At 46.9% G+C, this 12,989-nt stretch overlaps 1 protein-coding gene across 2 annotated transcripts in view; it reads right to left on the reverse strand.

Moving 5' to 3' along the window:
- Positions 1-473: 473 nt before the first annotated feature.
- Positions 474-12,989, reverse strand: part of hars (histidyl-tRNA synthetase) — a 33,768-nt gene continuing 21,252 nt past the window's right edge. For both annotated transcript variants that reach the window (XM_085995990.1, XM_085995989.1), the window contains 6 exons: positions 10,504-10,597; positions 9,493-9,620; positions 7,643-7,903; positions 3,748-3,864; positions 1,992-2,138; positions 474-759 (listed from right to left, as the gene is read on the reverse strand). In XM_085995990.1, the coding sequence (XP_085852116.1) occupies positions 700-759; positions 1,992-2,138; positions 3,748-3,864; positions 7,643-7,903; positions 9,493-9,620; positions 10,504-10,597 (807 nt within the window). In that variant the 3' untranslated portion in view covers positions 474-699. The remainder of the gene's footprint in view (positions 760-1,991; positions 2,139-3,747; positions 3,865-7,642; positions 7,904-9,492; positions 9,621-10,503; positions 10,598-12,989) is intronic.

The following is a 12,989-nucleotide window of genomic DNA, read 5'->3' on the forward strand; positions in this document are numbered from 1 at the left end:
CACCTCCGACAGTGCAGCACTCCCTCAGCACTACACTGGGAGTGTCAGCCTAGATTATTGTGCTCAAGTCCCTGGAGTGGGACCACTGAGTCACGGCTGACATGCCAGGAAAACATTGTGTGCATACATGATTAATATATGGGGGGGGGGGGGGGGGGGGGTTGGACAAAAAAATGGTTATAACTAGATTAGCAGAGTGAGAGAATGGTTATAGGAAATCAGGTTTTATTCCTGTTGGTTCTGATGTTTAAAGTGATTTGAAAGATTTTCGGAACAGCTGCGGTTTATTTGCAGTGAGAATTTCTACGTGCTTTTGGTTGTGAGGGGGTGATCAAATACTTCGAGTCAATAAACAGACAGCAACTTTGTCAGCGTGCCTTTTTATTGACTTGGCTGGGTCGGCAAATTCTGCCCCCCCCCCCCCCCCGCCCCCCCCCCTACCTTTGTCTCGTCAAACATAATCGAGACACAGCTTACATTCAAACCCAAATTTAATATCCAATTAGAAAAAAAAATGTCCTTTCAGCCCCATGCTGCGAATAGATCGGTGGGTTTCTTATTCGTGGCCGTTTCTTAACAAGCAGTAGTTACTGTTAATTATGTAGCATGGTATCCTGCAATCGTGTCCATTATGTAAAAGTGGTTCGAAGACATGCCTTAGAATGGCCGACATTTGTACATCTATCTTTTCTGAAGGGGTTAGGACTGACATGTTCTCTTCTTGATTTCTTCTATGAGGTTTGCTCTTGCAACATCAACCTGCAAAAGATGACCCAAAAAAATGAGCAATTCAGAATCACTGGAAGAGATATTTGTAACACCGTCCATATTAATTTAAAAAGCAACACCGTACTTTAATCTAGCTGCTCGCACATTTCTTTCAAAGCACCTAGGGTAAATTTACAAAGGATCTGTTTATGAAATACTGTGTACCACAAATTCAGTCACCAAATTTTTAATATATGGTGAAACCTGTAAATTACAGACACCTTAGAGACTGACATCAGGTGTCTTTTTTTTTTTGCAGGTGTCCTTATTTTCAAAATGATTATTCCATGTACTGTAAACATTTTCAGTAGAATGGGAGCTCTTTACCCAGCATCTGTAGCGACAAAGAAACCACTATCCCTGGGACAGAGCCATGGAAGCGTTCAAAGACAGACTTGCATTTATATAGCGCCTTTCACAACCTCAGGACGTCCCAAAGCGCTTTACAGCCAATTAAGTACTTTTTGAAGTGTGGTCACTGTTGTAATGTGGGAAACGTGGCAGCCAATTTGCGCATAGCAAGCTTCCACAAACAGCAATGTGATAATGACCAGATAATTTTTTTTAAGTGATGTAAATTGAGGGATAAATATTGGCTCCAGGACACCGTGAACAACTCCCCTGCTCTTATTCGAAATAGTGTCACGGGATCTTTTACGTCCACTCGAGAGGGCAGACGGGGCCTCGGCTTAACGTCTCATCCGAAAGACGGCACCTCCGACAGTGCAGCACTCCCGGCAGTACTGCACTGGAGTGTCTGCCTAGATTTTTGTGCTCGAGTGTCTGGAATGGGACTTGAAACCTCAACTTTCTAAGTCAGGTAAGGGTGCTACCCACTGAGCCACGGCAATCCCAGAGATAGAGCGGTTTCGCTGCCGCTGTGCATGCTGGGTAAAGAGCTCCCCATTCCACAAAAGCCGGTTCTTTCACAAAACCCGATGGCGCCTCGCGCTGATCTGCGTGTCCCGTGTTTTAAGTGAAAGGGTCTGGTGCATTGAAGGCTGTCTGTAGTTTGTAATTGGCGAGTATCTGTGGTTGCAGAGTACCTGTTGTATATTTAACCGTGCAAGTTATGTGGGTCTCTCAGTAACTGTCCATTATTTGCAGGTGTCCGTTACAGGTTCAACTGTATTAAAAGGGTTTTATACACTGAATCTCGAGGAAGCACGTATGAATTTTAATTTTTTTTTAATATAAAAAGAACTTGTAAATAAATAAAAAACCTCTTCTCTTGTAGACACAACTCGAAGTTTGACAACTCCATCCTTTAGTTCCTGCTCTCCAATTATAGCCACCAGGGGAATTCCCGTCTCTTCACAGTACTGGAGCTGGTTCAGGAGCTTTGGATTCTTCTTGTACGTGATTTCTGCCTGTAGAATTGCACAATAAAAATTACAACCACTGGAAATACCACAGAATAGGTTAACAACACTGCCAATAAGCAACTGCAAGTTGACATTGTCAACAAGTTTGATGGACTTATATCATTTCAACACTGGTGTTAGTAGAATCGCTCAACGTCGAGATTCAAATAATATCTAATGATTGCTTAAATTATTTTATCTACCAGGGCTAGCATTTTGTAGGCAAGATGTCTGCAGATTCCAGTTCCTGACCACGGACAGCGTGCAATCGTCACATATGTAATAAGCTTGCACTGACCTGGAGGGAGCTGCATGAGAACAATCAGTCCCGTACTTTCATTTTTTATCTCCTCACCACCTCCACCCCACCAAGGACTACGATCCTCACTGACAAGTACTTCCACAGGACCCAGAGAACCCTATAGCACCTTCCCAAAGTGGCTGCAGTGTGTACCATCTAAAAGATGCACTGCGGCAACTCACCAAGGCTTCTTCGGCAGCACCTCCCAAACCCGTGACCTCTACCACCTAGAAGGACAAGGGCAGCAGGCGCATGGGAACACCACCACCTCCAAGTTCCCCTCCAAGTCACACACCATCCTGACTTGGAAATATATCGGTGTTCCTTCGTCGTCGCTGGTTTAAAATCCTGGAACTCCCTCCCTAACAGCACTGTGGGAGCACCTTCACCACACGGACTGCAGCGGTTCAAGAATGCGACTCACCACCACCTTCTCAAGGGGCAATTAGGGATGGGCAATAAATACTGGCCTTGCCAGCGACGCCCACATCCCAGGAATGAATTTAAAATAAAATCATATTCTAGACAGAGAATATTAGCAAGCTATTGGTGGGGGGCGGGCTGGAAGAGGAGAGGAAGGAGAGCTCATCACAGCGGAGCGCAATCCTGCTCTCTACTAATATCCATTTGTATGTACACAACCACAAACACAAGAGTTTCCAGAGGGGGAATCCAGATTGATTCCCCCCCCCCCCTCCCTAGTCTGGAAACACAGAACCTAAATGTAGTATTTCAGTCAGTACTTTACCTTCAAGGGAACTACTACTAAAGCATTTTAAACAAATGCACAGTGCTTCAGCAATATGTGGACCCACCCTCACTTGAACTAAATCCCCATGAATCTTACAGCACAGAAGGCCACCATTCAGCCTGTCGTGTCTGTGCCGGCTCTTTGAAAGAGCTGACCAAATTTTGTCCCACACCCCATCCTTCTCCCCATAAACCTGCAAATTAGTCCTCTTCAAGTAAATGTCCAATTGATTTGGAATCTGATTCCACCGCCCTTTCAGGTAGTGTGCTCCAGATCATGACAACCTGTGTGTGAAATAATCTCTCCTCATTTACCCTCGCGTTCTTTTGCCAATTATTTTAAATCTGTGACCTCTGGTTACCGACCCACTTGTCAGAGGAAACAGTTTCTCCCGACTTGTTCTATCAAAACCCCTCATGATTTTGAATAGCTCTATTAGGTCTCCCCTTAACGTCTCTGCTCGAAGGAGAACAATCCCAGCTTCTCCAATCTCTCCACTTAACCGAAGTCCCTTGTCCCCTAACTTGCTATATATACCGTACACATTACAGCACGACACAGACCTTGATCCCAGACTTCCAGAGCTCTGCCACCAACTTCATCCGCTCTTCCAGAAGCTCCTTCTGCGCGGCGGCGACAAGAACCTGAGTCTCCGTCGTACGGACTTTCTGTTCCGAGGCCTAGCGAAACGGAACAGAAATCAGTGATCAGTCTATACCCTGAACATACTACAGCACGAAAACAAGCAATGACATTTCAGAAAGAAGGACTGACGGCGAACCTACTCCTTGGAGCAAGTCAGGAAGTGCAGCACCGAAGGAGGCCATTCGGCCCATCGTGCCTGTGCCAACTCACTTGCATGAGCTATCCAATTAACCCCACTCCCCGTATTTAGAGCGTTTTTCTTCTCATCCTTTCCTTCTCATTTCCACATGAAAAGAGGCAACATTTTCACTTTGCGCTGCTGGCAGGAACACTCTCTCACCAGCGTATCAGCGAAATTCAGGCACGTATTGCGCAGACTTTCATAAACCATTTACCCAATTTCCAACATGCCCCACCATAGCACAAGGCTCCCTTCCAGCAGCACCCAAGGCATGTATATCCGTCTTTTCTCTTTATGGATGCTGGCAGACCGCAGGACTTTGAAAGGTTTCATTATCATGCAGTATACCAAATCTGCAGCAGTACACAGTAAACAGTAGCAATGTTTTATTTCATTTTAGATTTCAGATTATATCATCCAAAGTAGTTGCATTTGATATTTGCTTATTCACATGCCTTAAAGCTAGATGGAAACTGCGAGAACAAATGCAAATGTTAGAACAAATGCTTGCGCTTTGTGCTAACGATTGGTAAACAAGATCACTTAAAAAACAAACATACAAATAATACTTTGGTATCAGATAAGGACCATTGACAGCCCTAACTAGAAAGTCCTTCTCACAGTGCGGGAGGCAAAGAATCAATTAACACAGAAAATTGAATTAAAGGAACCTTGAAGCAGGTCACAGGGAAGGAGTCTCCAGAAAGTCTGAGTGGATTTAGACCCCATTGTTGAGACGTGAGAAAATTTGAACATCTACCCTAAGATAGAGCAGTTAACACCATCAGCGATGCCCTCTCTCAGGATGTGGGGATCGCTGGCAAGGCTGACATTTATTGTCCATCCCTGATTTGGCACAACTAAGGGGGCTTGCTCGGCCACTTTAGAGGGCAGTAATAAGTTAACTGAGTCGGTGTGGGTCTGGTGTCACAAAGACCAGACCAGACAAGGACGGCAGGGTTTCTTCCTTAATGGACATTAGTGAACCAGTTGTTTTTTTTTTTTAAAAACAACAATCCAATAGATTCCTGGTCACTTTTCCTCTCGATTACTCTTCTTCTTCGGCAGTCCCTCGGAACCGAGGATGACTTGCTCTCAGGTGACTGATGAGTCCAATGCGGGACCTGCAGTCTCTGTCACAGGTGGGGCAGACGGTGGTTGAAGGGGCGGGTGGGTGGGGTGCTTGGGTTGACGTGCGCTCCTTGCGCTGCCTGCGCTTCGCTTCCGCTTGCTCCCGGCGAAGAGACTCGAGGTGTTCGGCACCTTCCCGGATGCTTCTCCTCCACCTTGTGCGGTCTTGGGCCAGGGATTCCCAGGTGTCGGTGAGGATGTTACACTTTTTCAAGGAGGCTTTGAGGGTGTCCTTGAAGCGTTTCCTCTGCCCACCTGGGGCTCTCTTGCCGTGTCGGAGCTTTGAGTAGAGCGCTTGTTTTGGGAGTCTCGTATCGGGCTTGCGAGGCCACTTTAGAGGGCAGTAATGAGTTAACTGCGTCAGTGTGGGTTTGGAGTCACAAAGACCAGACCAGACAAGGACGGCAGGGTTTCTTCCTTAATGGACATTAGTGAACCAGTTTTTTTTTTTTTTTAAAACAACAATCCAATAGATTCCTGGTCACTTTTTTTTTTTTTTTTAACGGATGCCAGCTTTTTATTTCCAGATTTAAAAAAAAAACTGAATTCAAATTCTAAAACTGCCACGGTGCGATTTGATCTCATGATTTCTAGATTATTAGTGCAGACCTCTCGATTACTAGTACACTAACTTAACCACTGCAGTACCAACGAATGGAAAAAAAACACCTCGGGACGTCCCAAAGCGCTTTACAGCCAATGAAGTACTTTTTGAAGTGTAGTCACTGTTGTAATGTAGGAAACACGGCAGCCACTTTGCGCACAGCAAGCTCCCGCAAACAGCGATGTGATAATGACCAGATAATCTGTTTTAGTGATGTTGATTGAGAGATAAATATTGGCCAGGACACCGGGGAGAACTCCCCTGCTCTTCTTCGAAATAGTGGCCATGGGATCTTTTACGTCCACCTGAGAGATCAGACGGGGCCTCGGTTTAAGATCTCATCCGAAAGACGGCACCTCCGACAGTGCAGCGCTCCCTCGGCACTGCACTGGGAGCGTCAGCCTAGATTTCTGTGTTCAAGTCCTTGGAGTGGGACTTGAACCCACAACCTTCTGACTCGAGAGGCGAGGGTGCTACCAACTGAGCCATGGCTGACACACAAGGAAAAAAAATCAAAGGAAAAATGACATAAACATTGATGAACCTCATGCCTGCTCTACCTTGGGAAATAGCGAAGAGCTAGGCATCAAACTGATCAGATAGCAGAATGTCAAACCTACCATCAAGTCACTGAAATATTTACCTTGCAGGTCAGTAATGCACCAAAATGCGGAACCATCTGTGACCCCAAGGCTCACACACAACTCGCACTTTATTTGAAGGTGCAATTCTAATGGATGAAATTTGATATGACTGGGACCTCATACAATGGGCCCACTGGATTACGGGAACGAGGGCCAACACATGTCGCAACCAGTAGCCTTGACTGAAGAACAGAGCAGCAGCAGGTGTAAAGTGCTACAGCAACACTTAACGTTTCTTTGTATTTATACTTGCTTTTACTCCAAAATTCCTACATTACAAAAGTTACACTTGACAAAATAAAGTACAGGAAGCCCTCTTTTAACCGGCACCTAAATATCCGGAAAAATCTCTTAACCGGCAAAATTCAGGAGTAGGTTGAGGTAAGTTTTACTATATATTAGTGGCCGTGTAACCGGGGTTCCTGCATCTGTGGCCGTGTAACCGGGGTTCCTGCACCTGTGGCCGTGTAACCGGGGTTCCTGCACCTGTGGCCGTGTAACCGGGGTTCCTGCACCTGTGGCCGTGTAACCGGGGCTCCTGCACCTGTGGCCGTGTAACCGGGGTTCCTGCACCTGTGGCCGTGTAACCGGGGCTCCTGCACCTGTGGCCGCGTAACCGGGGTTCCTGCACCTGTGGCCGTGTAACCGGGGTTCCTGCACCTGTGGCCGTGTAACCGGGGTTCCTGCACCTGTGGCCGCGTAACCGGGGTTCCTGCACCTGTGGCCGTGTAACCGGGGCTCCTGCATCTGTGGCCGTGTAACCGGGGTTCCTGCACCTGTGGCCGTGTAACCGGGGCTCCTGCACCTGTGGCCGCGTAACCGGGGCTCCTGCACCTGTGGCCGTGTAACCGGGGCTCCTGCACCTGTGGCCGCGTAACCGGGGTTCCTGCACCTGTGGCCGCGTAACCGGGGTTCCTGCACCTGTGGCCGTGTAACCGGGGTTCCTGCACCTGTGGCCGTGCAACAGGGACGCCTGGATCTGTGGCCGTGCAACTGGACTCCTGGATCTGTGGCCGTGTACCCGGGGTTCCTGCACCTGTGGCCGTGTACAGGGCTCTCGTACCTTGGTAAGTATACCTCTCTGTAATCCAGACTTTTTGATCAACCGGCACCACACCGGTACCGGATAAAAAAGAGTTTCCTGTACTTCATTGGCTGTGAAGCGCTTTGGGACGTCCGGTGATCGTGAAAGGCGCTATAGAAATGCAAGTCTTTCTTTTTTTTTAAGTAACGCAAGGAATTAGCCGCGGTACCTCCACCCTCTGTTCCATTATGGAGAATATTCTTTCAATCCCAACGCTGAGTCCCACGCACGGCACTTTCCGACCTTTGGGATCAAACATCCCGACAAGGCCATCGTACCGCCCGCCGGCAGACACGGAGCCGACGCTGACTGGCTCACAGTGCTCGTTCTGCTGTGTTGGCGTGTCGGCCTGACTCTGGACCAGCACAGCCTCGTAGATGACACCGGTGTAGTAGTCCAAACCTCGAGCTAAGCTCAGGTCAAAAAGAACCTAAAAAAAATAAATCCATTATGAAAATTAGACGCAAACAATATCCATTGAAATGATTTTTTCAATGAAGACTCACAAAAACGTTTGAACATTTCCTGTCTACCAATCCTTATTTTTTTTTTTTAAAGTGAGCTTAAGAATTACTTGTGTAGATTTTATATTTCAACGAGCAGATTACTCGTGGCATTGCTCGCTGTGAACTGCTGCTTTATAATCAACAGGAGTATCAACAAAGTGTGATGAGGAAGGTGTTGCAGGAGGTAAGCGGAATATTTATAGGAGGTAAGCGGAATATTTACAGGAGGCGCGCACTATACGCAAGACTTTTAATGCATCATAGATTACCAAACAACCATCACTCCAATACTGCACTCATTTTCAAAGTACCGCGGCAGATGCAGAATGACAATGGGCCTTCAAGTATATTATACAAATACATAAACTTGACTTCCTTTAATGCTTTATATCTCACTTGCTGTAGAACAAGAATTCTAGAGTTGAACTGCGAATTCGTGAGAATGAAAGTGGCACAAACAAGATTAGCGCCATCAAGACAACTCGTTCCAGGGAATGGTTACAATTTGCACCACGGAGGACGCTCTCTCTAGTTTATATAAAATCATATATATCCTTTGGGATAAAGAAAATGATTATATTTATCCCAACTGCCAAACAGACTTGAGCAAAAAACCCTAAATTAGTCAGCCCTGATGGGATGCATTCCACAAATGATATTCCCATCGTCCCAATAGGACTTTTTAAAATTAAATTCATTCACGGGATGTGGGCGTCGCTGGCAAGGCCAGCATTTATTGCCCATCCCTAGTTGCCCCTGGAGAAGGTGGTGGTGAGCCACCTTCTTGAACCACTGCAGTCCGTGTGGTGAAGGTGCTCCCACAGTGCTGTTAGGGAGGGAGTTCCAGGATTTTGACCCAGCGACGATGAAGGAACGGCCGATATATTTCCAAGTCAGGATGGCGTGTGACTTGGAGGGGAACTTGGAGGTGGTGGCGTTCCCATGTGCCTGCTGCCCTTGTCCTTCTAGGTTGAAGAGGTCACGGGTTTGGGAGGTGCTGCCAAAGAAGCCTTGGCGAGTTGCTGCAGTGCATCTTGTAGATGGTACACACTGCAGCCACGGTACGCCGGTGGTGGAGGGAGTGAATGTTTAAGGTGGGGGATGGGGTGCCAATCAAGTGGGCTGCTTTGTCCTGGATGGTGTCGAGCTTCTTGAGTGTTGTTGGAGCTGCACTCATCCAGGCAAGTGGAGAGTATTCCATCACACTCCTGACTTGTGCCTTGTAGATGGTGGAAAGGCTTTGGGGAGTCAGGAGGTGAGACACTCGCCGCAGAATACCCAGATCCTGACCTGCTCTTGTTGCCACAGTATTTATGTGGCTGGTCCAGTTAAGTTTCTAGTCAATGGTGACCCCTCCCACCGCAGGACGTTGATGGTGGGGGATGCTGCAATGGTAATTCTGTTGAATGTCATGGGGAGGTGGGTCGGCTCTCTCTTGTTGGAACTAGAAGTGTTGCCCAGAGCATGCGATTACATCAGAAAACTCTGTAAATTTTGTATCTGAGCTGCTTACCCTCTCCTCAACACCAAAAAGTGTCAAATACACAAAGAGCTGCTTCATGTCATTCAGCCCTTCCAAAGCCACCTTGTTCTGGGACAGCTTGGCATCCTGTATCAGCTTGTCAATCAACTCTGTCCTACCTGTAAAAGACACTGGATTATTCTCTATGCTCCGTAAAGGAGTAACAAGACAGATAGCTGAAAAATAACCACTTTACCACTGGTTTACATCATATAGTCAGAATCAAGTAACTGACTGATATAGTGCCATACAAAGTTACACTTTAAATGTATGCAGTTAGGCTGCATTTATACTATGGCATGGGCTTTCCGTAACCCCCTTGACTGGGGCATATCTCCTGTAGGGGGGAGACTTCTGCCCGCACTGGAGATGTCCCCCCATCAAATCTGGGGCATATCTCCTGTAGGGGGGAGACTTCTGCCCGCACTGGAGATGTCCCCCCATCAAATCTGAGCCATATTTCTCACTCCGGGATCATTCACATACGAGAGACAGGCGTGCGAGCCTCCGCCAGGGAGTCACGCCAGCCTGCGAGCAGAGACTTGCTGTCCATTTGCACCAGTTCATTTGGCGACGGAGCCTGTGATTAGCTGCGCTCAGAGTGCCTGCACAGGTCCCCCTCTTCCCCAAACACTGGCAGACTTCTCCCAGTGTTCTGGCCAACATTCCTTTCTCAACTAACACCACCACAAAAAAACACGGTCTGGTCAGTTATCTCATTTGCCGTTTGCAAAATGGCCACTGCACTTGCCTGAACAATAGTGGCTACACTTCAAAAAGTAATCCATTGGCTGTGAAGCGTATTGGGACATCCTGAGAATATGAACGATCCTAAAAATGCAAGTCTGTTCCTTCTGCTTTACGCATAAAGAAACATTAAAAAGAACCGTCGTGCGATCAGCAGCTAACATACATGTACTTAGCGTGAACCAGTGCAAAAATTGAGAAGAATCTGTTGGCTTTGGTCACAAACACCCCTTTTTTTTTTTAAAGAAAGCGTACCATTGAGCTGAACATATTTTCCAATCTTGTCAGCAGTCTCTGGAGCAAGTCCCTTTTCTGCAACCATCTCATTCTTCACTTCTTCCCATGTCATCTACAGGTAGAAAACAGAAGCATATGAAGTCATGAAGTGAGTGAGTGAGTCCACATAAACCTCATACGGTGACCAGAACAGAAGTGTATCAGCGGGATTGTTAAAGAAATGGATGTTCATGGACCAAGGAATATATAAATAAAAATACACATGCATAAAAGTAACGTGTATATATAATAATGAATATATGATTTATTTTGGGCACTGAATTATTGGCTAGTGCCGATGAAAAGATGAAACCATTTAAAAGAAAATAACCGGGAGCCATTAGGAAACACAGGCTCAAGTCTTAGCCCAGATAAAATATACAGGAAATGTAATATCGCCATTAACTGCACGAAAAATTAAAAGTCAGCTCACATGCTTAGTGGCAAATGGTGCCATTTTATTAAAGATGCTTCACGATGGTTAAGTGTATAGCAATCATGCAAGGAGTGAACGCAACCCACCAATAAATAGCCCACATGGTGACTCAGTGAGTAAAAAGCACCATGTGGTATAGTGCCGAGCTGGCGGTGTAGGTCAGGAAGGTTTGATCTGTATTCTGCGCTGAGCGAGCTGACTTTAGTTAGGATGGTGTTGGGGCCCCTACATGCGTGTCTCTTGGGGTCATGGTAGGAGACCAGTGAACACAATCAGCCGGTCTTCCCCACCGCTGATCCCGACCCAAGAGCCAATGCAAAGTGCGCACGCAAAGGACATTGGGGCGAGGACAGACAGGATCACTTCCCACAGGGAATGGCCAGCCAGAGCTTGCCGTCTAGGCCGACACATACAACGCCCACTTGGGTGGGATACTAGCACCTGAGGAACTGTACCCCAGCGTGAGTCAGCACCGTCGGGAAAGGGGATGCAGAGAATTGAAGAAAAAATACAAAAAAAACACCACCATGACCAGTATCAAAATTTGAATTTGAATCAATCATGTTTTCGAAGGCTTCTTTTTGATTTAATATATGCACAGAGTAGGAGAGATGATCAATTATGGAGCTGTTTGAAAGGCACTCCACTTTGAATGGCTGAAGGGTCGATAACCAGACGGCACAGATTTAAGGTGAATGGCAAAAGAACCAGAGATGACATGAGGAAAAACCTTTTTACGCAACGAGTGGTTAGGATTTGGAATGCACTAGAATGTGGTGGATACCGATTCAATAGTAGCCTTCAAAAAGAAACTGGATAAATACTTGGAGAAAAAATTGCAGGGATATGAGGAAAGAGCCGGGGGGTGGGACTAACTGGATTGGTCTTCGAAAGAGCCGGCGCAGACTCGATGGGCCGAATGGCCTCCTATTCTATGATTCTATGAAAGCACATGAACTTCTCCTGCAGTACAAGGGTTAACAACACAGCACAGTTCACAAGGACAATCCAATTTGGGAGGTTTAAGTTACAGAGAAATTCTCGAGTGTGACCAGGTCATAAAATGGAAATCAGGAAAGATAAGGAGCCATTTGTATCTGGCAGATCACTTATCTGATCAGTAAGATCAATAGAATTCCGATTAAGAGCACCTTAGTGTGCTTGAGTTGCCTTTCACCCAGACCAGGTGGCACTAAAACTTCTATGGATCCTGCAAATTAGTTTGATGTTCTCCTCTTCTTAGGCAGTCCCTCGGAACCGAGGATGACTTGCTTCCACATTAAAAATGAGTTCTCAGATGACTGACGAGTCCAATGCGGGACCTACAGTCTCTGTCACAGGTGGGGGCAGACGGTGGTTGATGGGGCGGGTGGGTGGGGTGCTTGGGTTGACGTGCGCTCCTTCCACTGTTTGCGCTTGGCTTCCGCTTGCTCCCGGCGAAGAGACTCGAGGTGTTCGGCGCCTTCCCGGATGCTTCTCCTCCACTCTGTGCGGTCTTGGGCCAGGGATTCCCAGGTGTCGGTGGGGATGTTGCACTTTTTCAAGGAGGCTTTGAGGGTGTCCTTGAAGCGTTTCCTCTGCCCACCTGGGGTTCTCTTGCCATGTCGGAGCTCCGAGTAGAGCGCTTGTTTGATGTAAATAGCAAATGAACCCCAGAGGGAAAAGGATTATCTCCTTGGGTGCAATTAAAACACATTTTCACAAAAATTCTAACTGGGATGACCAGTTGTTCCATTATCTTCATTCTTGCTACTGAAGCACAGTTTGGAACTCTCTTCAACAAATGGCAATTGATGCCGGGTCAATTGTTAATATTAAAGCTGAGATTGACAGATTTTTGTTAACCAAAGATATTAAGGGGAGTTAGGTCACAGCCCTGTTCCTGGGACTAGGGACAGGGTCACTGGCAAGGCTTGGAAGCTAAGCAGAGCCAGGCCTGGTTAGTACCTGGAGGGGTGACCAGCAGGGAAGACCAGGTGCAGAAGGTCACGGAAGGAGCCCCGAGGAGGGGCGGTTGGTGAGAAGGTCA

Source organism: Somniosus microcephalus, chromosome 8, assembly GCF_052327205.1.
Source record: "Somniosus microcephalus isolate GS21.2 chromosome 8, FLI_Smic_1.0, whole genome shotgun sequence".
NCBI classification, from domain to species: domain Eukaryota; kingdom Metazoa; phylum Chordata; class Chondrichthyes; order Squaliformes; family Somniosidae; genus Somniosus; species Somniosus microcephalus.